The sequence below is a fragment of the Vanacampus margaritifer genome, chromosome 11 (assembly GCF_051991255.1).
Source record: "Vanacampus margaritifer isolate UIUO_Vmar chromosome 11, RoL_Vmar_1.0, whole genome shotgun sequence".
NCBI classification, from domain to species: Eukaryota; Metazoa; Chordata; class Actinopteri; order Syngnathiformes; family Syngnathidae; genus Vanacampus; species Vanacampus margaritifer.
The window spans coordinates 2802730-2829595 of NC_135442.1; the positions used below are offsets into that span (position 1 = coordinate 2802730).

General features: G+C 39.6%; 1 protein-coding gene across 4 annotated transcripts in view; it reads right to left on the reverse strand.

Moving 5' to 3' along the window:
- The window catches only part of adarb1b (adenosine deaminase RNA specific B1b), a 101750-nt gene that overhangs the window by 16325 nt on the left and 58559 nt on the right, over positions 1-26866 (reverse strand). For 2 of the 4 annotated variants that reach the window (XM_077579478.1, XM_077579477.1), the window contains 2 exons: positions 22383-22432; positions 1043-1117 (listed from right to left, as the gene is read on the reverse strand). In XM_077579478.1, the coding sequence (XP_077435604.1) occupies positions 1043-1070 (28 nt within the window). In that variant the 5' untranslated portion in view covers positions 1071-1117; positions 22383-22432. Of the gene's footprint in view, positions 1-1042; positions 1118-20807; positions 21064-22382; positions 22433-26866 lie in introns of those variants that run through there. The other 2 variants (XM_077579476.1, XM_077579475.1) reach the window with 2 other exon arrangements.

Below are 26866 nucleotides of genomic sequence, written 5' to 3' on the forward strand. Positions count from 1 at the left end.
TTTGTTATAGCAGAAGATGTTATCTGTCGGAGTCATGTGCATACACAATGAACTACAAAAAAAAAAAAAAAAAAAAAAAAAAAATCGATTTTTTTTTTTTTGGGGGGGGGGGGGGGATTAAAAAAAAGCGGAATTCCGCGAATTAGCGGAAAAATCACATCCCTGTTTCTTCTTTGCATTCGTTTGTGGCACCATACTGCCCCTCGCAGGCCAATCTGGGTACTACTACAAACATTTGAAAATTGCGATTGTCGACGGACGGATCATAATTTGTGCGTCAGTTTGACTTTACCACTGCGATTAAGCGATTCACTGTCAATCACCAGTTTTCAATGACATCATCAATAAAGCACTGACTCGATTTTAGAATGGATTTACACGACAGGTCTAAGTGCACAATTCAGATATTTGCATTTGCATGGATTTTCAAGTGATCACATTTCCTGGATAGCTGAAACAACCCTCAGCGATAACACAGACGTCGAGTTGGGCCTTATTTGCAATGCTCCAAATGTGTGACATGATTACATGACTGATTCTTCATGAAGACATAACGGGGCAAACACATTTGATCACAAATTCCTTTCTGGGGCTTTCTCAGAGACCCCGACTATGAATTTGGGCCCAAATGTCTAATTAAAGTTCAATAAGCTCCGGAAAAGAAGATTTTCTGAGGAGGAAATTTTAAGAAGTTGAAATCTGTGATACATCCTGAAGCCTCTCAGATGTACTGATTAACTTTTCCCTTTTATGTTGTCAGGAATATCTCTCGGTTTATGTCAGGACAAACGATGCTAAGAAAGTTTCGGCGGCAATCATATGAAGCAATTAGCAGACTTTTCAGAATGTGTATAACTATCTTCTTTTGTTAGATTATCACTAAGCAGTAGAAACGTGTACTACTTTAGTTTGTACTGATTACACATCGGAAGAACATGAGGACAAACCATGGAGGACAAATGCAAGCAAATATATCGTTAGGTAAGAAAAAAAAAAAACCGAAGGGGAAGAGTCAAATGACACAAAAGCTCGGCCGACTCACTCATATTCTCCTCCTCATCCATATCCATGGCGACGGGTTTGTCCTGACCTGAGAGCAGCCTTAGCGCCACAGCACCTGCGAATCAGAGGACGGGACAAGAGGACGGCTTGAGTGCTGCGCACGCACTTGCACGGATTCAAAAGTAGTCATTTGCATTGAGTAGCTGCAGCCGTGTTGATTTGCGGCGCGACGACGCCAGGCCTCGCCGAAATAATATACGCGCAGTCAAAGAGGACGGAGAACACTGGCTTTGACACGTTCACGAGACATCGTTTCACACGCCTGGAGGACGTACATCGAATCGCCGGGATGTTGTTACAGTTCATAACAATGAAAAAGGTTAGTTCAGGTGGAATTCGTGTCCATGAACAATAGTTTTCAAGCAAGCCAGAAATGAAAAAAACATTTTCTCTACAGGAATTGTACTTTTCAAACAATTTATCTAAAACCTTGAGTTGATTTCATAAACAATATATTCAATGACAAACAAGATTACAAAATACTCTCGCACATATGGCCCATCGATTGATAATTGTTATCCTAATGACATAATTGTCCAGGTCCTTTTTCATTTATTGTCACAATGTCAATGAACTTGTTCAAAACTTTTGCTTCTTCTTTATGTCTGTGTGGATTCTCAGCCATCCAAGTCAAAGTAATCCACAAAGGTTAAATCAAGGCAACTAGACCCTCTTGTATGTTCACTTTGTTGGGTTTTTTTACCCTTCGTTTTCTGAAAACGTAAAAAAAGACGGTTGTACCATCAGACTAATGAAATGAGATTTGACAAAAAGTGAACATAAAAAGAGTTTTTCCTCACAAACAAAAATTATAGGGGAGGAAATGAAATTGCTGAGAATGAAGCCAATCATCAAAATTCTGGAAATTGCTTTTGTGTTCACTGAAAATGACAAAAAGGTTACTTTTCTATGTTAATGGCACAATAAATGTTATTTTGTCTGTCAGATTCCTCTCATCTCCAAAACCACCACTTTCCAGAAAAAAAAAAAAAACTGAACACAAAACACTATGCAGCAACATCAGCACAACACCTCCATATAATCATGCCTATTGCTAATTCATACACAAACTATCTTCGTTTTTTTTGTACTACAGCTATCGATTTTTAACAAAACAATAAATGCATCTGACCTAAATATTGCCACTTGTAAACTGAATTTCTTACTCATTACTCAGAGTGAGGAAGAGGCGAAGTTTACAAGACTTTTCAGACAGTTCAAGTCGTCAAGTCCAGCTATTTTCAACACTCTAGATTTGATGATCATTTGCAAAAAATATCAGACCAACTGGAGTGGGATGAACAAATAATATTGATTTGTGATTTTTTTTTTAACTCTTTGACTGCCAAAAACGTTTAGTAAAATCCTATGGAGGAGTGCCAAAGACGTTAAAAGACATTTGTTTCAAAACAGAGGTGAAACTAACCATTTTCTATTGTTGATTACTCAAAAACGGAACAGCCCTGGTTGATCTCTTATACTCTGCTGCCATCTGCTGGTCGTTTTTTGTAATAACTACCATTGCTTTAAGTGTTCTCTGCAGTTGAGAGGCTGCATCAAAGTCTTCTGTATGCACTAGCATAAAAAAAAAACATAAAACGTATAAATATGTCTTTGGGAGCAAATGAGTTCAAATAACTGCTTAAGTCATTTTTTCAGCTATTTCATGAAACACAAAAAATTAAACAATTTGCATCATGAGGAGATGATTTAGGCAAAAAAAATATGATTCATTCACCAAATTTGGGCCGAGGCTTCCATCCAACAGCAACAATTTGATATTGACATTTATTGGAAAACAGGCAGTCAACCAACAGGAGCCACAAAAGTCAAGCCATAGCCCAAAAGTCCATAGAAACCCCACAAAGCCAAAGCACGAGACTGAAATAGCGCAGAAAGCAGACTTTGATGCTTTGCTCTGAGCCGAATCCATCAGCATGTCAAAGTCATCTGACGACATCGCATGCGCTACGAATTACAGAAACTTTGAAGACGCCGTATGAGAATGCTTTCGACTTCCATCTGAACAACTTCAAAGGTCACGACCAAAAAAAAAAAAAAAAAAAGTGCTGAGTGCGGATTGATGGAGCAGACTAACGGAACGTTAAGGCGGCAGAAAAATGAAAAGACAGAGAAGGCGGCGAATGGCACAAAAGAGCGAGAAAGATGGCATTATGATACCCAGCAGATTCCACTGGCGCTCGCTTCTCCTCGCCTTCCATCACTGCCTCCATTCCTCAGTCAGACACTTGCCTAAGCTAAACTAAATGGGCTAATTAATCTGGCCTAATGGTGGGTGACAGTAAATATGCTAGCACAATTATCACCCTATTAAAGATTCATATTCCGAGGCCTAATTGAAAATGAAAAGGTGGGGTGAGGGGGACGGACGGGAGGGAGAAGGTCCAGCCGAGTGTAACGTAAGATTCATTTCAGGCGTCCTGTGAACGTCCCCCGGCGACACTCAAGACACGTAGCACACTCGCTCGTTAGCACGGCCATGCATAGTACGGGCAATCTGTTGTTTTGACATGGAAGTGACCTGGAAAAGTCAGAAACTTGACTTGAAAAGTATTCACTGCGCTTCACTTCATATACAGACGCTCCCCTACTTACGAACATTCGAGTTACGAACAACGGTACATACGAACATGTCAAAATGTCAAAAATGTTCGGAAAGAGATGCTGTAAGTTAGATTTTTTATCGCGCACCTTTTTCCGAGTACTGTAGTGCTTCTTTCCGCCGCTAATACCGACGCTTGGCGCTGTGAGAGCTCACCCAGCATTGGAGGCTCAGCAACGTGTCGAGGAGGAGGAAGAAGAAGAAACGCCTGTCGCTCATAGATAAAACCATCGCACTCTTCCAGCAGCAAGACCCAAATATTGAACGTTGCACAAAGGTTGCAAATCAATCGAATGATGCCATACGGTGCTACCGCATCATTTATGATGAAAAAAGAAGAAAACTGTGCAATCGTCGTTAGATCGCTTCTTTCGGCCAGTTTCTAGTAAATCCTCCAAGGAAGATACTCATCAACCCTCATCTTCTTCTCCGCGACCCTCAACTTCTTCCTACATTGAAGTTACGGAGGAGGAAGTAACTTTTGAAGCCCATTCCAGCGACGACGAAGAACCTCTCATGATATAAAATCCTCCTCTTCCTTCTCCTCCTCTCCTTAAGCATCGAGTACATCTTCCAAAAGTAAGTTAAACTTCATTTTATTTATCTTATTACGTACATGTACATACTGTGTGTGTCTCTCGCTCTCTCTCTCTAACATACGTAGTACAGTACTGTACGTATTCTCTTTAAACATAAATTAAAATACAAAATATGGCACTGAAGCAACTTACGAACAAATTCACCTTACGAACGATCGCTCGGAACGTAACTCGTTAAGTTGGGGAGCGTCTGTACTTGCGTATACAATTTTGTATCCATTCAATAAAAGCATTCAACCTAACACAAAGAGAAAAAAAATAATTCTCCCACTAGAAAATAATAAATAATACAAATGTCTGCCTTTTTCTATTCACAAACGACGAAAAACTGTTTCTGTGCAACACTGCCATCTACAGGTATGTGTTAGTCATTACAGTGGTTTCCAAAATTGAATTTCACAGACAAGCCGGGTGAGACGACTCGGTGAAAAATGTACTTGACGAACATAAACATTGGTGGAAGTAAGTTCAACGTATACGGAAACAACACACACACACACTAGAATACGTACAGTATTTTTGATACATAATATGCACGCGATCGTCACTTGTTTCACATATAGCGAGTGGTTCTGGAACATATAGCCCGCAAATGTGGTCAAATGGGCTATTTCGGCTGAAGTCTGAGTTGCGCTTGGGATTCCTCTTTGGTTTGCATGCTCGTCCACACGCTGCAATGCAAATGTGCCCGTCAGGTTTGATTTTCAGACGAGACCGCCGCATTGGAAATGTGGAGAATCATTGGGGGGGGTGCTCACAAAAAGATTCAGAACGGGAGTTACACGATGTGGTGACGCGGGTTTTAAAACTAGAGTTGACCCACCTACTGATGATGCAGATTAAGGAACAACTGGGGGTTCAGGATCTTGCTCAAGGATACTTCCGACATGGTCACAATAGCATGGGATCGAACCCACAACCCCAGCAAAAAACCCCAAAACAAAACAAACAACAGCTAACATCTGAAGGTCAATTATCTCTTTGACTGCCAGACGTTTTCAGAAAATGGCTGATCTTTCAAGGTCCACAGAAAATTATGTGTTTGGATTATGGAAACACACATACTACCGAATGAAAGATTGGACTCTCATCTTTCATCAGAAAAAAAAAGTTTGTTTCTACCTTATTCCGTTATTAAGTAATCAACAATAGAAAATGGTTAGTTTCACCTCAGTTTTGAAACAAACGTCTTTTAACGTCTTTGGCACTCCTCCATAGGATTTTACTAAACGTTATTTAACGTTTTTGGCAATCAAAGAGTTATATCTCAAGGTTTCTTTTTCCACGACACAAAGGTATGAGGCCTCACCAAAACCGAAGACATTTGTAGGATTGAAAAATAAGAGCTCAAGGTGGCGGACATGAGAAAGGTTTTCAATTGTTGTTATCCTTTCATAAGCAAGAAGATTTAAAGCAAAGCAAGAGAATCCATGCTGAGCGCTCCCTTCCAAATGAACCGGTGATACCGCGTCATCAGCTTGCTCGACGGCTTGCTTCCAGGTAATTCTGAGTTGAGTCACAGGAGGCCGGGAAAAAGAGGAAGATGAGAAAGAAGATGAAAAAGCTCTAATTTAATCTGGCACAGTCAGAGGGACTGTGGGGAAATGCAAGGGTTTTTGATTTGCCTCTCATCCTCGTGGAACCGCGCCACCATGGCGCCAACGCCGGCCCAGGCCGACCGGCGGGGGAGGCGCCGAGCGGGACGGAGAGGTGAAGGTGAACAAAGGATAGAAAATGAGAAAGAGTGAAAATCCTATTCCGAGCAAAAGAATATCATTATCTCTGGAAAAACACAAGACGATGAAAAGGTCTGCCCTTGGCGTCTCGCAAGGTTCAATCCGGCTCAAAATAACTGCCAATGGTTGCCGCAGATGGAGAATCGCAACTGCTGTCAAAGTCAATCTACGCCTTGTGAAAAAAAAACATACAAAGTAGGAAAAAATAGATATTAGGAGAGGAGCTCTTTACCAAAATCACACAAAAGCCAAATGTAAACATGATAGATCCATCTAGGGCTGTCACTATGGAATATTTTTAGAATCAATTATTCTAACGATTATTCCATATAATTAAAAAACATTTTTTTTAAGTGCATTACAAAACCATGCTTTGCCCAATTATGGGTCACTATAGAGCTATAATCACCAAAAATGGCAACAGTCATTTTTATGGATGGCGAACTAGCCGCTGATGGGATGATGACTTCTAATTGCGCACAAGAAATGATGATAGTCTTTCAGCAGTCTGACTGCAAAATACTCATTTCTCAGATAACAGGTTTCCACTTTCTTCTCATGTGGTTTATACTGGAGAAGATGCATTTTGCAACTTTGTCCAACATTTCAGTGGTTTTGAAAACAACCAATAGAAGTGGTTAATCAATGTGGACATTTAAAATTGTAAAACAGGGATGTGATTTGACCAAAGTGAAATTATCTGAAAATTTAGCCGGGGGTCAGCTAGGTCCAGGGCAGTGCCCTGGTGGGGGGACAAGGGGGGCGAAGCCCCCCGGAGCTCATGGGTTTTCCGTGTTTTTAAGTACTTTCAATGCACTCACATGACAAAGAAATAGACAAAACAACAGCATAAATTTTCAATGTATATTGAACTATCCCATAAAAAATGGCAGTTTTAGTCAACTCAAAATCAGTCACATTCAAAAACATTGGACTGCCTTTGCTTTTAAAAACTATCAATGAGAATATCATCATATCTAACTAATGTGATTACTAAGTTAACACATAAATAATGTTGAGGGGTTCAAATTTCATGAACAAATAATTGTATCATGACCAAATGAAAAGTAACTCATATTAGAGCATACCACAAATGTCTTTGTTATAGCAGAAGATGTTATCTGTCGGAGTCATGTGCATACACAATGAACTACTATAAAAAAAAAAATAATAAAAAGAAATCGGACTTTTTTTTTGGGGGGGGGGGATAAAAAAAGCGGAATTCCGCGAATTAGCGGAAAAATCACATCCCTGTGTAAATCATATTTAAAAAGTTTGTATTAGACCTCAAAATCATACATTGATTCAAATTTAGGTAGGCTGGAATTGAATTTCAGGGTCAGTGCAGATTCGCGGCTACAACATGCACAGCTTCGTGAAACGCCGAATTTGAACTTGAGGACTAGTTTATTTGCCGTTTTGCGCCATACAAAGAAGTCTGCAGAGTGTTTCTAATGGCAAAGCAGCGGCCACATAAGTCTGTAAAATCCGAGAATGGGCTCGAACCGCGGGGGGTGACGCCGTGCGGAAAGAAAGAGGGAACGTGTTGTTCTGTGTTCCAGACTTTAATATCTGACAGTTGGTCATTTATCATCGTGGACCGCTGATTGTGAGAGAAGGGAAAAGGTGGAGAAAAGCCCAGCCGGAGTATCAATATGAATTTTTATTTGATGGCTTTTTGCGGGAGATTGCATTTCAGGGGGGCTGGAGAAGTCAAGGTTCACCGAAGCATGACAAGGAGATAGTGATAGACCGAGACAAAGGGCAGGTGAGCCGTAATGGTGTGTCTGCGCCTCAACGCTAAAAGAACACTTTTGCTCCACAAATGCATTCACACTATGCACCAGTCTTTGTGCTAATCATTAAGTCAATCGGCACAATGTTTAATCATTCATCAGTTTAGAAACTAAACCGTCTCTAACTCCATACACGCACAAAAAAAGACATCAAATGACATTATAGAGGTCTTTTGTCGTAGCTGCAACTAGTTTGCGCAGATACACACAGTTAATTACTGTTTCTGTTGTATATTTATATTATTATTTGTTCACCTACATTCCTCACACAGAGACCCACCGCCTGGACTGGTTTCAGGAGTGGTCATAAATCATCGGTGAGTGCTCAGTGGCAGAGGACCAAGCGGGACTGGTGGCGAGTGGTGGCTTGCGAGGTCACTGTAGACGACGGTTGCCCTCACAGCACATGTACAGGGATGTGATTTGACCAAAGTGAAATTATCTGAAAATTTAGCCGGGGGTCTGGGGGCCGCTGGCACCCAGCTAGGTCCAGGGTGGCGAAGCCCCCCGGAGCTCATGGGTTTTCCGTGTTTTTAAGTACTTTCAATGCACTCACATGACAAAGAAATAGACAAAACAACAGCATCAATTTTCAATGTATATTGAACTATCCCATATAAAATGGCAGTTTTAGTCAACTCAAAATCAGTCACATTCAAAAACATTGGACTGCCTTTGCTTTTAAAAACTATCACTGAGAATATCATCATATCTAACTTAATGTGATTACTAAGTTAACACATAAATAATGTTGAAGAGTTCAAATTTCATGAACAAATAATTGTATCATGACCAAATGAAAAGTAACTCATATTAGAGCATACCACAAATGTCTTTGTTATAGCAGAAGATGTTGTCTGTCGGAGTCATGTGCATACACAATGAAATACAAAAAAAAAAAAAAAAAACGGATTTTTTTTTGGGGGGGGGTGGGGGGAGATAAAAAAAAGCAGAATTCCGCGAATTAACGGAAAAATCACATCCCTGACATGTTGGTACACTCCGAATTCCAAACATAAAACCAAATATAAACGTTGGAAAACGACAATCAAAAGGGCAAGTACGAAGCAACAGATTCTTCAAATGCATGACCAGTGACCAGTAGAGATGGGACAATGAAGCCTTGTGAAGCTTTTGAGGCTTTCGGCTGATTGATTTGGAAAAAAGAGTCGAAGTTTCAAAGCCCCATAAGATAGATCGTACCGGTGACATCTGGTGGTCAGCTGGAGTCATAGCAGCTATAATCTACAAAGTGATTCGCCTGATTGATTTCTATTCCAACATAACGCCAGTACATTCAGTCTTACATTTGTGTCTGTCTAATGATCATCAGGTACACATGGAAGTGTTGCAATATTTTGACACTGTAGCAGTACAGTTCGATTTTTATAAACATAATTTGGATATGACACAAGTGCGCCGTGAAGCCAGATGACAAGTATTTCAACATCAGTCTTTGGGAGATGTGACTGAGGGTCTTGGAGAAGCGCTTATAGCAACTCGGTGGAAAATACTTGGGTCAAGCCTGTATCTTCTACACACGATTTAAAAATAATGCATAATTGGAAACTTTAAATGCATCATTGTGGGAGTACTTTTGTTGGAAACTTACCGAATAACTAACTTTTCCAGGTGAACATAAAGTGAAGCAAAATGTCTACATGAGGCAATATTTGCTCTGTTGTGTTCGTTTGGTGTCTCCTTTTGACAGCTGGCACCGCGCCAAAAGATTTGAATCAGTTACGTCATTTCCGGCATCTCATTAGCGCGCATAAAGCCGCGTACGTCATCAGCGTGTGATCACGGAGGTTTGATCGGGGGGCTTTTGATACATTGTTTCGAGCAGTCTGTCTCACTCGGCTGACACATGCTCCGGAGTCTCAGTGTCAAACGTCCCATCTCTAGTGACCAGACCACATTTGCTGCTTCGGTTTCCAAAATCATACCGTCCAGATGTCTGCATATATATTTACTTTGCTAATTCCAATCCAAGCAGCGTGATGGGGAGACAAGTCGGCGTCAACAAATTCTACCTCCAACAGTAAACATCTGCCTGCTCCTAGTGACTTTATAAGGTCTGGTTTATATCGCGCAAGTTACAAATTATGCGGATCTTGACAAATAATAACGGAGGCCAGGCAGATTAAGCAGCAGCGTCTCACATGAAAGAGCGATGAAAGGAAACGTATAATTCACAACGAATTTGACCCACCGATATGCTCTCTTGCTCTGAAGCTATGACGCTGTGATGTATTTTTTATTTATTTTTTTAATTTACAGTATTTTTTTTTCCCAGAGACATGATCCTCGATATCTTACCTTCTTCGGATGTTGCATTTTAACTCTTTGACTGCCAAAAACGTTAAATAACGTTTAGTAAAATCCTACAGAGGAGTGCCAAAGACGTTAAAAAACGTTTGTTTCAAAACAAAGGTGAAACTAACCATTTTCTATTGTTGATTACTCAAAAACGGAATAAGGTAGAAACAAACATTTTTTTTCTGATGAAAGATGAGAGTCCGATCTTTCATTTGGTAGTATGTGTGTTTACATAGTCCAAACACATAATTTTCTGTGGACCTTGAAAGATCAGTCAAAAGATCAGTCAAAATGCTTAAATCGGCTGGCACCCACGGCATCCCTTTTCTGAAAACGTCTGGCAGTCAAAGAGTTAATGTCTTCTGGTAGCACACACTTCCGTGAAGTAAACTAGTGAGCTACTGTAAAGTTATTATTATTATTATTATCAAGCTCTCTAATATTTTGGTAGCCTACCTCAAGCTGCAAATGACCGTTAGCAAGCACATTGTATCGTGAGAGCCAACAGAAGTGAATGAGTAGAAATTGCCCATCGTTCTACTAAAATGTTAAAACTGCACGAGGAAAGAATGGAAAAACCGAGACGGAGAACGGATCAAAGTTGAGCCGAGTCCACAACGAGGGCACAAATATGAGGGGAGAGAAGGAAGGAGGAAGAAAGTGGACAGAGACAAACGAGCAAGGGAAATGGTCTGTGCAGGAGAGGCGGCCTATGAGACGGTCCTCTCAGCAGTCTTAACGCAGACTGATCGGGCCCACCAGGCCGTGCCTCACATATTCAAAAACATTCGGTAGAAGGGTAACGTGTTAACTCATTCACTGCCATTGACGGCTATAGACGTCAAAAAATCATTTGAACTATTTTTATTAGTTTAACATTTTTTTTCCATTTTTGTTAACATGGGTATGAAAACCAATTTAGAACAGATGTAAAATTTGCGATTAATGGTGAGTTAACTAGTGAAGTCATGCGATTAATTACGATTACAAATTTTAATCATGTGATGCCCCTAATTTTTAATAACCTTTTCTTTAAAAAATATATATATTAAAATTTATTTTAAAAAAAATACATGAATATTTAAAATTTTTAATAATGTTTTTTTTTTTAAGAAAAAAATATTAAAAATTAGGGGCGATTACAATTTTTAAACGTAATTAATCGCATGACTTCACTAGTTAACTCACGATTTATCACAAATTTTATATTTGTTCTAATACAAAAAAAATAAATCTAGGTTTTTATACTTTTGTTAACAAAACTGGGAAAAAAAATGTAAACTTGAAATAGTTCAAATTAATTTTTGACGTCTATAACCGTCAATGGCAGTGAATGAGTTAAAGAGGGACAAGGTCACGTTCATATTCCATCCTGGCGTCAAGGTCGGATGTTGCTGTTGAGCTACGTCGCATGATAATTGGGTAACGACTTCTGTCAACCGTCGAGATGCATGTGATGTTATATATGGAACCCGCAAGGTTTATGCTGTGTCGGGAAAACACCCCAATAGGGAATCAAGTCAGCAGTTTTCCTCACATCCTAACATAACAGGCAGGAAACGCTCATTGATGTAGCTAGCTGGTCTTTCCAATTCAATGACTTGACACAAGTTGGGTACGAATGTTCCAATAGGCTGAATTTACACTGCAGGGCCAAGCGTCCAATTGATTAGTTTTAGGCATCATTTATCATAATTTATATGATTCTGATTCCAATCTGGAGACATTCATGGGACGTTGCCTTGACACTAAGCCAACAGTGCAATTAAAAAGCAAAAATAATAATAATAAAAAAATAACTTAACTCATTCAAAGTATGTTTTTTAACACTTTGTCCTGCACTCCCAGCAATGTATTAATATATATATATATATTTTTTTAATGCTAGAGCTTACAGAAGACTTTGGTGCAGCTTCTGACATGAAAAGGTCCCTTAAAATAATTCTAGTTATTACAAAAAAAAATGACCAGCAGGTGGCAGCAGAGTATAAGAGATCAGCCGGGGCCATGTTGCAACATGCTCTTTTTCCCAGCGTTTTCAACAGCTTTGTGAATAATGATAAAACTTAGCTATATTCTAAACGGAAACACATATAAATATACTTTTTTTTTTTCCCTGATGAAAGAAGATACTCTAATCTTTAATTTGGTAGGTTCCATGTTTTTTATAGCAATAGAATACAATATTCTGTGGGCCTTGCAAAATCAGTCAAAATCCAGCAAAACAGCCGGCCGGGAGTGAGGGGGGTTGCTTCGGTGAAAATGGCTGGGAGTGAATGAGTAATGTGGGAAGTGATCACTACTACATTGATCTCACAATCACGAACCCCCAAAAAATACGTTAGCACATCTGTCGTGTCTTTACAATTGCCAAGGCAGTGAAGAGAAAGGTCAAGTCTGTCAAAAAAAAAAGAATAACGGAAAAATGTTGCAGATCCTTGTTAAGCATCTATATTATGATATTCACCGAGCACTACTTCCACCGTCCTCGAATCCCATTACTTTCTTCAATAAAGCTTTGACAGCCCAGTGATTACTTCATGAACGAAAGCGTCATTTTAATAGAAATTGTAGCATTTTTTTTGGAGGGATGGTCAGAATCTCCACACCCACCCCCCCAAACCCTCTCTTCTGGTCTAATGCTTTCTCAGGTGGCGTCTCCAGGTGGCGAGCAGGTAAAACACCATAATGGAGTACATGTGCGGGCCCCTGTGCCCTAACAGAAAGGGGTTGTGGCCAAAGGGGAGTACCTGTCTCGCCATCTGATGGGAACTGATGGGCCGAGGTGGAGTGGGCCACGGAGTTCCGCCACCCACCAGCAGCCACTCTGTCACACGTGCGCGCTTGCCTCATAGTCTATTATTCAATTTGGCCCTTCTAATCGCAAGCGAATTAGGCTGCCAGAAAAGATTTGCCTTGGGAGCCTTACCGCTCCGTGGATAAAACGTTCACCTCAACTGTATCCCTTCAAGAAGAAGTTTTTAAGCGGAATACCGTCAGCCTGCCGGACGGGCTTGCAAGAAATTGGAAGTCTTCATTAGGGAAAGGTTCCGACACAATAAATGCACTCAACACTTTGAAACTAAACAGCGTTGAATGAAATCAAGTAAAAAGAAACCAGGCAGAAATTAAGAGCACACAAGGCAATTTTGACAAACGGGCTGAATTTGACAAAGTCAGTAAAGTAAAGACCTTTTGGATGTCTCGAAAAAGATGATCCTGAATTTTCAGCTTTTTGAACTGGTGTCATTGAATATTGTTTTGTATTTTTTTGGGCAAAATCAAGGACTGCCAGAAGAGGAAGCGTGCTGGCACATGATGAACTCCCACTTGGTTTGTTGGGTATTTTTTTGTGCTCGGTCCTGCTTCACATTCAACAATTTGGAGTTACACGCAACTACAAAAAAAAACGGCACAGTCGTGAAATCATTAAATTGAGAAAACAGCGGTGATCAAAGTTGTCGAGACATCACAATTACATGAGTGAGGCACCCAATCAAATCTTAATGCCACGGAGGATTTGACAAATACACGCAGTCAATAAAAAGACAACATCATCTTACTGTGTGAAACGGTATACCTCCAGTTGTAAAAATGAGATTGTGACCACTGCTCTCTTATAATAAAACATTTTTTTTTAAAAAATCTGTTGCTCTTTTCACTGGTTTCTTTTCCTTTTCAAGGTCGCTGGGCGCCTGCCACTTCTCTTTTCGCCGTAAAATCGACGTGACAGCTCTGATTTATGACACAGCTAAACACAAAGCGCCTCTGGGGAATCCGAGTGTATGGCCGAGTGTGTTCAGAGCCGTGCGAATTGTGTGCGTCGCTACCAACGCGTGCGGCACACCGACGAACGCCGCTGTGCTCAGTGCTCAGGCAACCCAATGGAGCGCCCGGGGAACTTTGAAAAACTGACACCTGTGTGCAAATATTCACTCTTCAAACACAACAACAGAAATCCAAAAAAACTAAACATATGTCAAACTTTTCTGGTGGGGAAAACAGTCCCTTTTATGTGCCTTATGTGTCAAAATGGAGATCAAGATCAACCACAAGGGAGAAAAAGGTAAGCGGAAGAACTAAAGTGGAGCGCACACTTACCGATTTACAACATCAGAACTAGTGATGGGAAAATGAAGCTTCATGAAGCACTTGCGATACTTTTTGACTCCTCAAGATGGCACTCATGATTCAACGATGCAATGCAAATGTAATAATTTTTTATTGCACTTGCCTTTATCTTTAAACCAAGAGCACCATCTAAAGGAGTCAAAAAGTATCGCATATGCTTCATGAAGCTTCATTTTGCCATCACTAATCATAACTGATTTTTAAAACGGGAGAGACTCGGTACGCGATGAGAAATAGTAGTAGACACAGAAATGGAAGATGCGAGGTTAACTCTTACCTTCTCTACGATCTTCCAAATTGGCTACTGATCCATTTTACATTGCAGTGCGGGCAACATACATTTGGCATTGTAAATATTGAACAGGTGTAATAATAACGATTGTCCGCCTTTAGCGTTTTTCAATATCTGATAATCGGGTCTTGGCTGACTTTGGATTTTTTTTTTTTTAATAAGGCCCGATTATCGTGACATCCCTGTGGAACGCTCACTTGTGTTTAACTCTTTGACTGCCAGACGTTTTCAGAAACGGGATGTCGCCAGTGCCAGCCGATTTAAGCATTTTTGACTGATCTTTCAAGGTCCACAGAAAATTATGTGTTTGGACTATGGAAACACACATACTACCAAATGAAAGATTGGACTCTCATCTTTCATCAGAAAAAAAAGTTTGTTTCTACCTTATTCCGTTTTTCAGTAATCAACAATAGAAAATGGTTAGTTTCACCTCTGTTTTGAAAAAAAAAAAACGTCTTTTAACGTCTTTGGCACTCCATAGGATTTTACTAAACGTTATTTAACGTTTTTGGCAGTCAAAGAGTTAAACCTCATTCGCTACACATGTTAAGTATATTTATTGAACTGTACACTTTTGGGAATCTATCCTCCTTACTTTGACTGCATTTATGCAAAAATACATTTTCTCTACAGGCCCTTATGATTGAACGACTTCAGACTAAATTTCAGGCTCCTTTGAATCTGCACTGTGACACCTCGAGTCACATGATCAGAATTTATTTATGTGGTGATAAACTGACTGCGTGTATCTCTTGGGCTGTGAAGTGTCACTCCATTAGGCTAAAACCCACCGAAGTGATTTGTGCACTTCTGTTTAATACCCCCCCAACCCTTCTCTCCCCCCAGCAGTCCAAACGGACTCGGTGGTGCTGGGGTTTTTTTTGGGTTCAAATAATAGAATGCCAATTAACCTGTGCCTTTTCATGATATCGATGTTGTGCGTCGATTTTAATTGCACGTCAACGGTGGGATTATTCTCAAAAGAGTACAAGCAGATCAATAACTCACTTGATTTTATGTCGTACACGAGTGACTAATGACACTGAAACAAGCTGGCATCAGGTAGCGCAAGCCTCCCCCCTCCTCCTCCCCAAAGCCGTCTTACCGCCCGCCCCCTCCTCTTTTCAAGTTGCAAAGCTCATTTTTGAGATTCTGCTGGCATTGCAGAAAATCCCACTGTTCTCCCCCCCATTCTCCATATTTCATATACGGCCCATTGGAAAGCAACGCCTACAAGCGTCATGGCTGGGCACATTTATGAGAGACCCATCGAGGAACTTATCATTTGGAAGATATGCTGAAGTTCAGCATTCTGGAAGTGTCTTGCTTGGCAGTTATTTCATTCGAAGGCAAAATAATAAATCATAGTCGACGGTCATGCCATCACCACAAACCAGTTTATTTTCCAGATTATGAACCTTTTTCCTTGGATATGTACAGTATGCTAAATTTGCCTCTTTTAGCAAAATGCGCTTTAAAATAATTTAGTGCCCTGGGCGTTTATATTGGCCAGCTTTTATCAGAGTATGTCTTGCAATACATGGTTGAAAGTGTGTCACGTTCAAGAGAAAAGATGATGCAGAGTGAATGGAGAACAGCATGTAAAAAATAAAATAAAAAATAAAAATACATCGATGTTAGTGTCAGTGTAGCTCACAGTGTCTCTTAGTTGTATAGCTGTAAATAAAAGATGATTTTTGCCATCAAAAGCCCTTTTGTTTTTGGTTGTTGTTTTATAGTTTTGAGGATTCACAAAAGAAAAGAAAAAAATCGGTTCTGCTTGACACATATCTTTACACAAAAAGCGGGTTTTCTCTTTTTAGTCAGACAACAGCGCTTTTTGGTGAAACTCGTGTTTCACTCCTGATTAGTAAAGAATGTAAAAATCTATGAATATAGTTTTTTTCTGGTGAAAGAAAATAAAACTTTCTAGGTAGGTTGGGTGCTTATATTGTGACAACACAATATTGCGTGGGTAATGAATGATCAGGGAAAATGCTCCAAAATGGATATTGCCGGAGAATAAATTAGGATTAAATTCAAACTAAATAAAGCAAACCAAAAGACAATCAAAGTATTGTCCGCGCCAAAAAAGCAAAAGCAGCCTCCTATGTGAGCAGAGTTCAAATACAACCAGCAGCAAAAAAAAAAATGAAATTATGACAATGACCAAAAACCTTTTGTATGTGTAAAATTTAAATGACACTCGTGCCATTCATCCACAGGGATTAACCAAGTGTTCCAATTTTTAGTGGATATATTATGGAAAATGTACTTTGTAATTGCTTTTCTACAAAAAAGTTGTGTCTCTGGAGAGCTGTGAATTTAAACAACCAAGTCAATCTTTTGTGAGCTGCCTACTCCTGAAAATTGGTCTGTAAGCGAGCGAGACGTTCAAAATCCTTGCCATGTTGTCATGCCACAATTTGTCAAATTTGCATAAAATTGCCCCCCAACAATATTTATCCGACCCATACTCAAATGTTCAGAATTAGATTGTGGAAAAAACTTCTAAATCATGTTATGATTCCATTTATGCCAAAAGCTCAACACATTTCATTACAACAAATTGAGCGGACATATTTTTATTGGGGGCAGCAGAGTGGACTGGTTTAAAAGACAGAGACGGTGCTCGTCATGGAGCTGACCCTGGTCTTGCCCACACTGACGTGTTGAAGGACCCGCAAAAAAAGACATTCATCTCCACTTGATGGAGTATCCGCCGCAGGGTCGTGCTACTGACTCTGACCTCGCTGTCCTGGCGATGAGGGGCAAGAGATTTTTGCCTTCACTTTTGACATGTGACCTACTTCACCCAATTAGTATCGGCCTCTCGCTCTCACAAGCTTTTTCAATAGCTGGATTCACATGGTAGAGTTTAAGTGACAGAATTGTGTGTTTTTTTAATAAGCTGTATTGATCAGTGGAATAATGTGGAGCTTACAGTTACAGGACTGATTTAAATTTAATTGATGTACTATTGTTTGCATGCATGAACATCGCCTTATATCTGTCACTTGAAATGCAGTTTGGTGGCTCATTACAGGGATGTGATTTGACCAAAGTGAAATTATCTGAAAATTTAGGCGGGGGTCTGGGGGCCGCCGGCCCCCCGGAGCTCATGGGTTTTCCGTGTTTTGAAGTACTTTCAATGCACTCACATGACAAAGAAATAGACAAAACAACAGCATAAATTTTCAATGTATATTGAACTATCCCATATAAAATGGCAGTTTTAGTCAACTCAAAATCAGTCACATTCAAAAACATTGGACTGCCTTTGCTTTTAAAAACTATCACTGAGAATATCATCATATCTAACTAATGTGATTACTAAGTTAACACATAAATAATGTTGAAGAGTTCAAATTTCATGAACAAATAATTGTATCATGACCAAATAAAAAAGTAATTCATATTAGAACATACCACAAATGTCTTTGTTATAGCAGAAGATGTTATCTGTCGGAGTCATGTGCATACACAATGAACTACTAAAAAAAAAAAAAAAAAAAAAAAAAAAAAAAAAACGGAAATTTTAAATTTTTATTTTTGGAGATAAAAAAAAAGCGGAATTCCGCGAATTAGCGGAAAAATCACATCCCTGTCATTATTAGTTACTTTTGTTATCCTCAGCAATATATTTTTGTATTTTTTATTTATTTACCATTGAAAACTAAGAAACTATGGCGAAGGGAGGGGATTTAATAAGTCTTGCAACTTCTTCACACCACTCCTTTTTTGAAGATGGAAAATCGTTGTTAGGTTCGCTTTGTTGAATTTGGCTTGTTTTGTAGCTATTTTATTTCATTTTGTTGTTGTATGTTTATTACTGTTAGTATTTTTGCTTGGGTTTTATTCTGTCATGTTTAAATAAACTCAAACTCCAACTTAAATGTAGATTTAAATTACAATTTAACTCATTCACTGCCATTGACGGCTACAGACGTAAAAAAAAATCTTTAACTATTTCTATTAGTTAAAAAAAAAAAATCCACTTTTGCTAACAAGAGTATGAAAAGTATGATTTTTTTTGTGTAAATTTAGAACAGATATCAAATTTGTGATTAATCGTTAAGTTAACTAGTGAAGTCATGTGATTAATTACAACCTGACGGGCCTAATTTTAAAAACAAATATATAAAAAAAAAAGAAAAAAAGGGGCGTTTAATCATAATTAATTGCATGATAATTTTATATGTTATTAATGTACAAAAAAAGGTTTTCATAAAAAATGAAATTAAATGAAAAATTGTTAAACTAATAGAAATGATTAAATTGAACTTTTGACGTCTATAGTCGTCAATGGCAATGAATGAGTTAAAAAAAATGAATGTGGCCACTTGTGTGGGAAAGGGTCCAAGCCCGAAGCTTGACTTTTGACTGTTTTAATAGTTTCACTTTAACACACTTGATACTTGGGAACCTGCCGTATAAATACAGACAAAACTGACCAATGGGATGTGGCTCTACAAGACTTTGCCCAAAGTCCTGCTTCGTTGTCGCTTCTCTTTTAGTGCTGAGAAAGTGCCACTTTCAGTGCCCCGTGATAAGGGAGGCCGAGAAGGTGTGGCGGCAGAGCCGTGTAATGCTGATAGATGGAGTCAGTCACACAGCAAACGGAGCTCAAGGGAGGATCGGGGGACGGGAGGAGGGGGAAAAAAATGCAGCATCAGCAACGGCGGATTTATTTGGCTCAATGGAGCAGGCTTGATAAAGGAAGAGGAGCTGAGGGTAGAGTGGCAGCTCTCAAAGCAAGAGGCCGGACAATATTGGGAGGTGCGATTTGGCCATTACTACCTCTGCTGTTTGACTTAATTCCCCTTTAGGAGCAAATTAACTCTTTGACTGCCAAAAACGTTAAATAACGTTTTGTAAAATCCTATGGAGGAGTGCCAAAGACGTTAAAAGACGTTTTTTTCAAAACAGGTGAAACTAACCATTTTCTATTGTTGATTACTCAAAAACGGAATAAGGTAGAAACAAACTTTTTTTTTCTGATGGAAGATGAGAGTCCAATCTTGTTTTGGCAGTATGTGTGTTTCCATAGGCACCCACGGCATCCCTTTTCTGAAAACGTCTGGCAGTCAAAGAGCTAAGGAGACCACGTTCCCATCATGACATTCCCATTTAAGGAAACGAGTGATACAGTCCACATATATTGTGGGGAACACCAAAGTCTAGTGCAATTTGAAGCGCAGACTCTAGTACACTTCATTCACACAGCAATATTACGGCATACGCAGGGGAACAACACCCATTATTTTGTCAAACGAAAATCATTTCATTTATTGCGAACATACAGTATTGCTAAATGCCATAGACGAGGCTAATGGAAATTAGCATTAATGTTACTATAGTTTGAGCCCCCCCCCCCCCCCCCAAAAAAAAATTTTTTTTTAAAACAAATACAGCAGCCTCCATTTATAGCTGTAAATTACGGTGTATTATTTTGTAAAAGTCACTATGGAAGAAATGGAAAATGATCTTAAGAAAAATAAGTTATTGTCTGATTTGAGCTTGCCTGAATTGGGCCTAATGAAATTTGTCAACTGAACTCGAGTAGTTTTCGATCCTTTTTTTTATCCTCAAGTTTTCTACCCACTTCTTTATTTCACACTTCAAATTATTTAAAAGGGCCTTGTGATGGAATTCTAACCTAAGCTAAAATTGTTCATTGTTTAGCCTATAACGAGTATTGACACCAAACAACGCAAGTCCGAGTCAACGTAACAAATGCCAGTTGTCTCTTACCGGCAGTGCTTCTAAGCTTCCGCACTTCAGCTCGAATCATTTCAGTAGTCCACATCTTTTGGAACTGATTACTTACATTGTGAGTGTATTTAGAAGGACTTTTAGTCCTTTTATCCTGACATGTCATAGATAACGCAAAGCCTTGTGACATAGCATTCAAACAGATCAATTTAAAAATCATTTTTGATCATATCAATTGAGCAACTCAATTAAAAAAAAAAAAAAAACTACTGACTTTCATTTAATATCCTTGACTGTCGAATATTATTTTCAATTCATAAAAAAAGACAGAGAATTTGAATATCCGTGTTTTGTCATCTATGACTTCACTGCTCACATCGATTTTTACGGCTTTTTGCCATCGTATTGTTCCGCTATTGAGGCACTTCACACAATTTGGGTCCAGTGACAGCACGCGCACAAGCCGCCATGGAAGTACAACAACAACATCAGTCCAGTGGAGGGCGTGCGTCCCTGTGCTGGGAGTGTTACCTTTGCGTTCCGAGCGTTTCTTGCGCCTCCTCTTGAACCTACGTCGGATCAGGCAATAGTAGGAGCCCGGCGGATTCTGCGCGCCGTCGCTTCCAAGAGTCATGGCTTGTTTGGTACGCAACAGTGTGCTGAGTGAGGCGCTCGAACCTGCACTTAAATCAGGCGTCGGCTGCAGCACGTGGGCTCCCCGCCGTCTTGCAGCTGAATGCGCTCACTCCACATGACATTCAGACAACTGCTCACACCTGAAGCATGTCTTTGGATCTACTCCGCTCGCTCCCCCCTCCCTCCCTCACTTTCCCCTCCCTCACTCTCCTCCCTCTCTCTCTCTCTCCCCCTTCCTCCTCTTGGTTTTCTACCCTCAAATTCGGGTTGCATCTGCCCAATCAGAAATGAGACTGGGGAGGCGGTAAGAGTGTGAGGACTTCACATGTCCAGACATCACCAATCGAATTATGACTTAAAGGGGGCATTCTGTAGAAAGAAGAATTGAGTTCTAAAGACGTACGCAAATAAATGTCTCGAGTACCTGGCCACCAATCAAGTGTGGAATTAAACAATCAAGTCGTTAAGCAAGTTTGTTGTCTGCCTTTTTTAGGGAAAACATGTCTGTAAGCGAACCATTCTGCAGTGTGAAGTAACAATGAGGCTAATTTGCATAATGACAGGGATGTGATTTGACCAAAGTGAAATTATCTGAAAATTTAGCCGGGGGTCTGGGGGCCGCTGGCACCCAGCTAGGTCCAGGGCAGTGCCCTGGTGGGGGGACAAGGGGGGCGAAGCTACTACTATTACTATATAAAAAATAAAAAATAAATAAAAAAAATCGGAATTTATTTTTTTGGGGGGAGATAAAAAAAGCGGAATTCCGCGAATTAGCGGAAAAATCACATCCCTGTAATGACCGTCCCCATACAGTTTTTCTACCCATGACTTGATCTGCTGGCCATCTTTCAAATAACTACACCTTCTGAAGCACTATCATGCAGAGAGGTTCTAAAATGCACCCACCATGGATGTGACATCCCAGAGCCAAAAGGTAAGCAAAGCTGCACATAGTTTTATTGGATGCATAGATTACAGCTAACTTCTGATTGTGGACGAGATGAGGGACATTAGTGTTTGGTCATTTGCCAATGCATACACCCGACGTAGTGTATGAACTGTTGCTTAAAAGAGTAAAAATATTGGTAAAAAATAAATAAATCTGTTTATATGTAATGTTTCATATTTACAGTGCAAAAATATGTCCCCCAGTCACCATCACCATTGAGCGCATTTTGGTTTCTTCCCTCATGCAATTCATCTTGAACACAGTGATAGTCTGGCTCCCTCTAGTGGCTGTGCGACAAGGTTACAGTTGATTTAAAAAAAAAAAAACATGAAAAAAAGAAAAGTTATGACAGAGTCAGATTTTGTATTTTCACTACCCTTTAAGTCATATTTTATGTGATGGTATTATATTTTAGAAGTATAACATTTTTATAAACTTGACAAATAATCAGCTAAATCTGGAAGCCATTATTAAAATTTCCTAAAGCACAGTCTGTTCAGTTGATAATTGAAACAACTCACCTTTAGTTCAGGTTCAGGTTCTTGTGCAGGTATCAGGTAAGCAGGAAACGCTGGTGGACAGAGAACATAAGAAAAAAAATGTCAGAATTTTTGTACAGTTCCTTGACCTCAATGACATAAATGATGTGCATTTTAATGCTGTATATTAATTTTGTTCAACTCAATTTTGAGTGAGTTGTAATGTTTGGTGTTATCAAGGAGGAAGAGAATTAATCCTACAACAGCAAAAGTGCAATCCAGCTGGAGTTTAAAGGCAGATTGGAGATTAACCACAAGATTTTGCCATTAGTCATCAACAAAGTCAATTATTTATTTATTTATTTTAATTTTTTTAAATTATGTGAAATACTAAATCATTATCTGACAACAGTGGTTTTCAAATCAAAATAGTCTGTCTACGACCCTTTTAAGTGGCGCCACGTTTGTATGGAACATGCATTCGTGGGAGGAGCAGCAGAGCGCGAGTTACTCCTGAAAAATTGCCAAACGCTTTCTGCCACGACTATACAGGCTAATTTGCTGCCGTTTTGTTTACCTCAAAACCAAACAACAACAAAACGGTCAAGTATGGCCAAGAATACCTGGAGAAGGTGCACATAATGCTGACAAAGCCAAAAGTCAGATATCAGAACAGAGCGCAGGTATGACAACGGAGACACAAACGGAAGTCGTACAACTCATAGAAGAGGCCGACAAAAAGTTGGCTAAAAAGAATAAAATCAAGACACCCTCAGAAAAAGAAGCACATGTTGTTTCTGGAAGGTATTACATATTTTTGGGAGAGAGGTGAACATCTCCTGATTTGATAGACTCGTAGTCATCGCAACGCAACCAGGAAAAAGTTACTAGAAAATTGATCTTCCTAATCTGGGAAATTTGAGCACAAGGAGCTTCTTAGCCAAACTTCAATTGTTGAGCTACAGGCTTAAACAGTTCGTCCTTTGTGTATTTTGACAGAAATTTAAAAAAAAATTCTCTTTGAATGTTTTTGATGACAATTTCTGAGATTTGAATACTAAACATGTAAGGTCCATCCATTCATTGAGGAAAAAAGCAAAACAGCAAGTGAGAGGTCAAAGTTTCCCGGCAAAAGCGAAATATACATATTTCTATATTACACACTTAAATCCATTCATGTTGCTGCGTAAAAGCCAAAGATAACTCGCGCTGGCCAAGCCGAGCGCCGCAACTTCAGTGGTGGGCTGACGTTTCCCCGAAACGGAACGCCACTGTTTGCGTTTACAAAACGTCTCGGACTTTACAGCGCGCGCGGCGGAGATGACGCCTCGTCAACAGCGGTTGCGCTCCAGCTGCTGAAGCGTGCTAAGGTTTTAAATGGGCTGACATGAAAGACACTTCAACTCCCCAGACGTCCTATTCTTAGGCTTGACTGGAGAAAAATCAACTCAAATGGAGAAACAAAAAAACAAAACGGACCCCATTGACAAGCGCAAGCTCCTAAAAGAGACTCGCGGGCAGAGGCACCCAGAGGCTGTGGTGGCGAGCCCATCTGTTGGTGCGCTCTCAACTGCGTCAGGAAAGCACAAAAGACTATAAATAGACTCGGTGGTTGGCGTCATTTCTCTTCCACTTGGAGAGTTTGTGAAGTCACTGACGGATATACAAAAATATATACAAAGCACTCAAGAGTACTGACCTCCTCCAAGGTGGAACTGTTATCAAAAGTGCTGGGGTGGGGGTGGGGGTGGGGGGGGGGGGTTCATAATTGAACACTGTTTGTTTATTTGTCGGTCCAGCGCTTAAGTTGGCAGGCAATTTCCTCGTCAGTTCCATCAACCTATTTTTGATAGCAAATGCTCTCATAAAAGGGGAACTCGGAGCAAAAATGTCTTTTTGCAATATTATGTTGATTCAATGTGCCCTCACTAGTCCAAACACAGCATTCAGATCGATATTGAACTTGTGGAATAAGAGTTAACAGATGAATCTACCATTTTCATCCATCTCAGTGGGGCTGACATTTTTATCCTGTACCGCCCCCTGCTGTCGATTGAAACTGACGTCAGAGTGCCCACAGGCTCGCATTGCGAATGTCACGCGCGTTACTCTGCTGCCACCTGCTGGCGTTTTTTTTTTTTTTTTTGTTGTAATAATTACCATTAAATTAAAGCGACCTCTTCAGGTAAGAGGCTGCATCAAAAAAAAAACATTAAAAAAAAAATGTTTTTAAGTATAAATAAGTTTTTAGGAGCATGGCAATATTTAAAACTGAAAGTTTTTGGGGAGCAAATGAGTTAATACTTGTGGAGGGCATTTGGGCAATTTTTGGAACTACGGTAATTATCTTACCAACCTCTGACACGGTTAAAACGAACAGTCTTACTGAGAAATGCACTGTAGTGATAGAACAGTAGAGTAATAAAACAAAAGGGAGCGAGAGGGGGGGTCCTTGCTGCAGGGGGGGTTAGATGTCCAACAACAACAAAATAATTGGACTGACATGTTAGTGCTGTAGTTACGGGCAAGCAAAAATTAATGACTTTTGAAATCAAGTTGGAAATATACAAGTACAGTCAATCTTTTCGTTATCAACCTACTTCTGAAAATGCGCCTGTGAGCGAATGGGTCTGAATGTTCAGCATTGACATAATAACCGACGCACACCGATTTTCTTTGCCCACAATTTGACATCTTAACTAGAAAGAAGATTTCAGAGTTTCCAAGCTACAGTCCGACGACGCTGTCTCAAACGCTATTGGACGGTTATTGTGCTGATACAATTTGCTGATGATGCTTTAATTATGATTCCATTTGTTTTTATTATGTTCTTTTGTAATATGAGACATACTCTGTTAGTGTTGTAATGGATGGATACGTTATTATTCCGAGGGCTGTGCAATTAATCGAAATTCAATTAAAATTTCAATTATCAGACTCCACAATTACAAAATCAGCATAATCATAAAAAAGATCATTAATACAAATTTTTGTTTTGTTTGAATTTATACATTTGCACTTTTTTTAAATGTCAAAATAACTAATTTAATAGATTGTTTCATCCAAAAGGAACTTGCATTATTATAGTGTTTTAAAGAATTGTATTTGTCTTAAATAAATATTTTTTGTTTTTTTTGTCACATTTAAACATTTTCTTGGTTTGTACCAAAAAAATAAAGATCATCCTACTGCACAGAGCACATTCTGCACTCCAACTTCAAGTTTTTGCTAAAATAAATAAATACATATATATTATTAAATATATATTATTATAAATTAAGTTTGGTCTAAAAGGAACTTAAAATTTTTTTTAATTGGTCTTAATGTTTTTAAATGTTTAAACGGTTTCTTGTTTTGGACCAGTCGTTTGAAAAACTGTGATTTCAATTACTGCCAAAAATATCACGATTATTATTTTTTCCCATAATCGAGGAGCCTAATTAATCCTGTTGGGCAAATTTAGGTATCTTACAGCTCGCAGTCAAAAATTATGATGAAAGACAGGCAGACCGTAACCAACAACTGAGTCAAAATAGTCAAGTGTCATATATTTGAGTGAAACTTATACCAAAACTGAACAATATTTGATAAAAAATAAGCCACAATACCACATTTTGATCATTTTCAAGGCTTAACGGCACGAATAGCGGGAGAAGAAGGCAAGCGATACGTGTTTGATTTATGTTGCTCTTAATGGTGTCTAGTCTGCGCTGACCTTCTCCAGCCTCTTCGGAGACCGAGGCCGACTCGAGTGCGGCAGGTGGAGCGAGAGCTGCGTTTAATTTGACAGCGGTGATAAGGAAACAGGAAAGGGACTAACACACAATTGGAGACACTGAACCTGAAGAGGGGAAATGAAGTGAGGTGGTGATAGAGAGACAGAAAGAGAGAGAGAGAGAGAGAGAGAGTGTGTGCGTGAGCCAGTGCGTGATAGAGATGCATGACTACAAAACTCCACTGGCGGGCTCCAGCAACAAATTAGGCCAATGGCTCGGTAACCACTGGCTGCACACTAACCCGCTAACAAGGGCCCCCAATAAGCCATTAAAACAATGCCTCTGACGCTGACCTACATTTCCCAGCAAAGACACACCCTGGGACGCTATTTTAATTACCAACATGCTCTATTAAATGTGCTTGTCATGCTTTAGTTATTGATTGCGTGCTAAGCTCAATTCAATAACAATCCAGATGAAAGGCCCGGCAGTGTTTTTGCTGTACTCGCATCTGTCCAGCAGAGGGCAGCGCTGCTGCAATATTCCATTGCCTTCGATTGAGGCCAATATTTTTGCTGTTGCACCAGGCAGCACCTCATTTTAGCAGGCACGTTTGTCCAAAGTGAATTGAATTTAGATTGATGGCTTCAATATTTCTCGGTAAGCTTTTCACCTGATATGGTTTACACAAGCGGAACGGGTCTGGCACACTTGAAATCTTAATTTACTGCCAGTTGGTTTCAAAACAGACTTTCCCCACGTTGCCAGCAGTTTTCAAGCATTTTGGCTGATCTTTGGAGACCCGTGGAA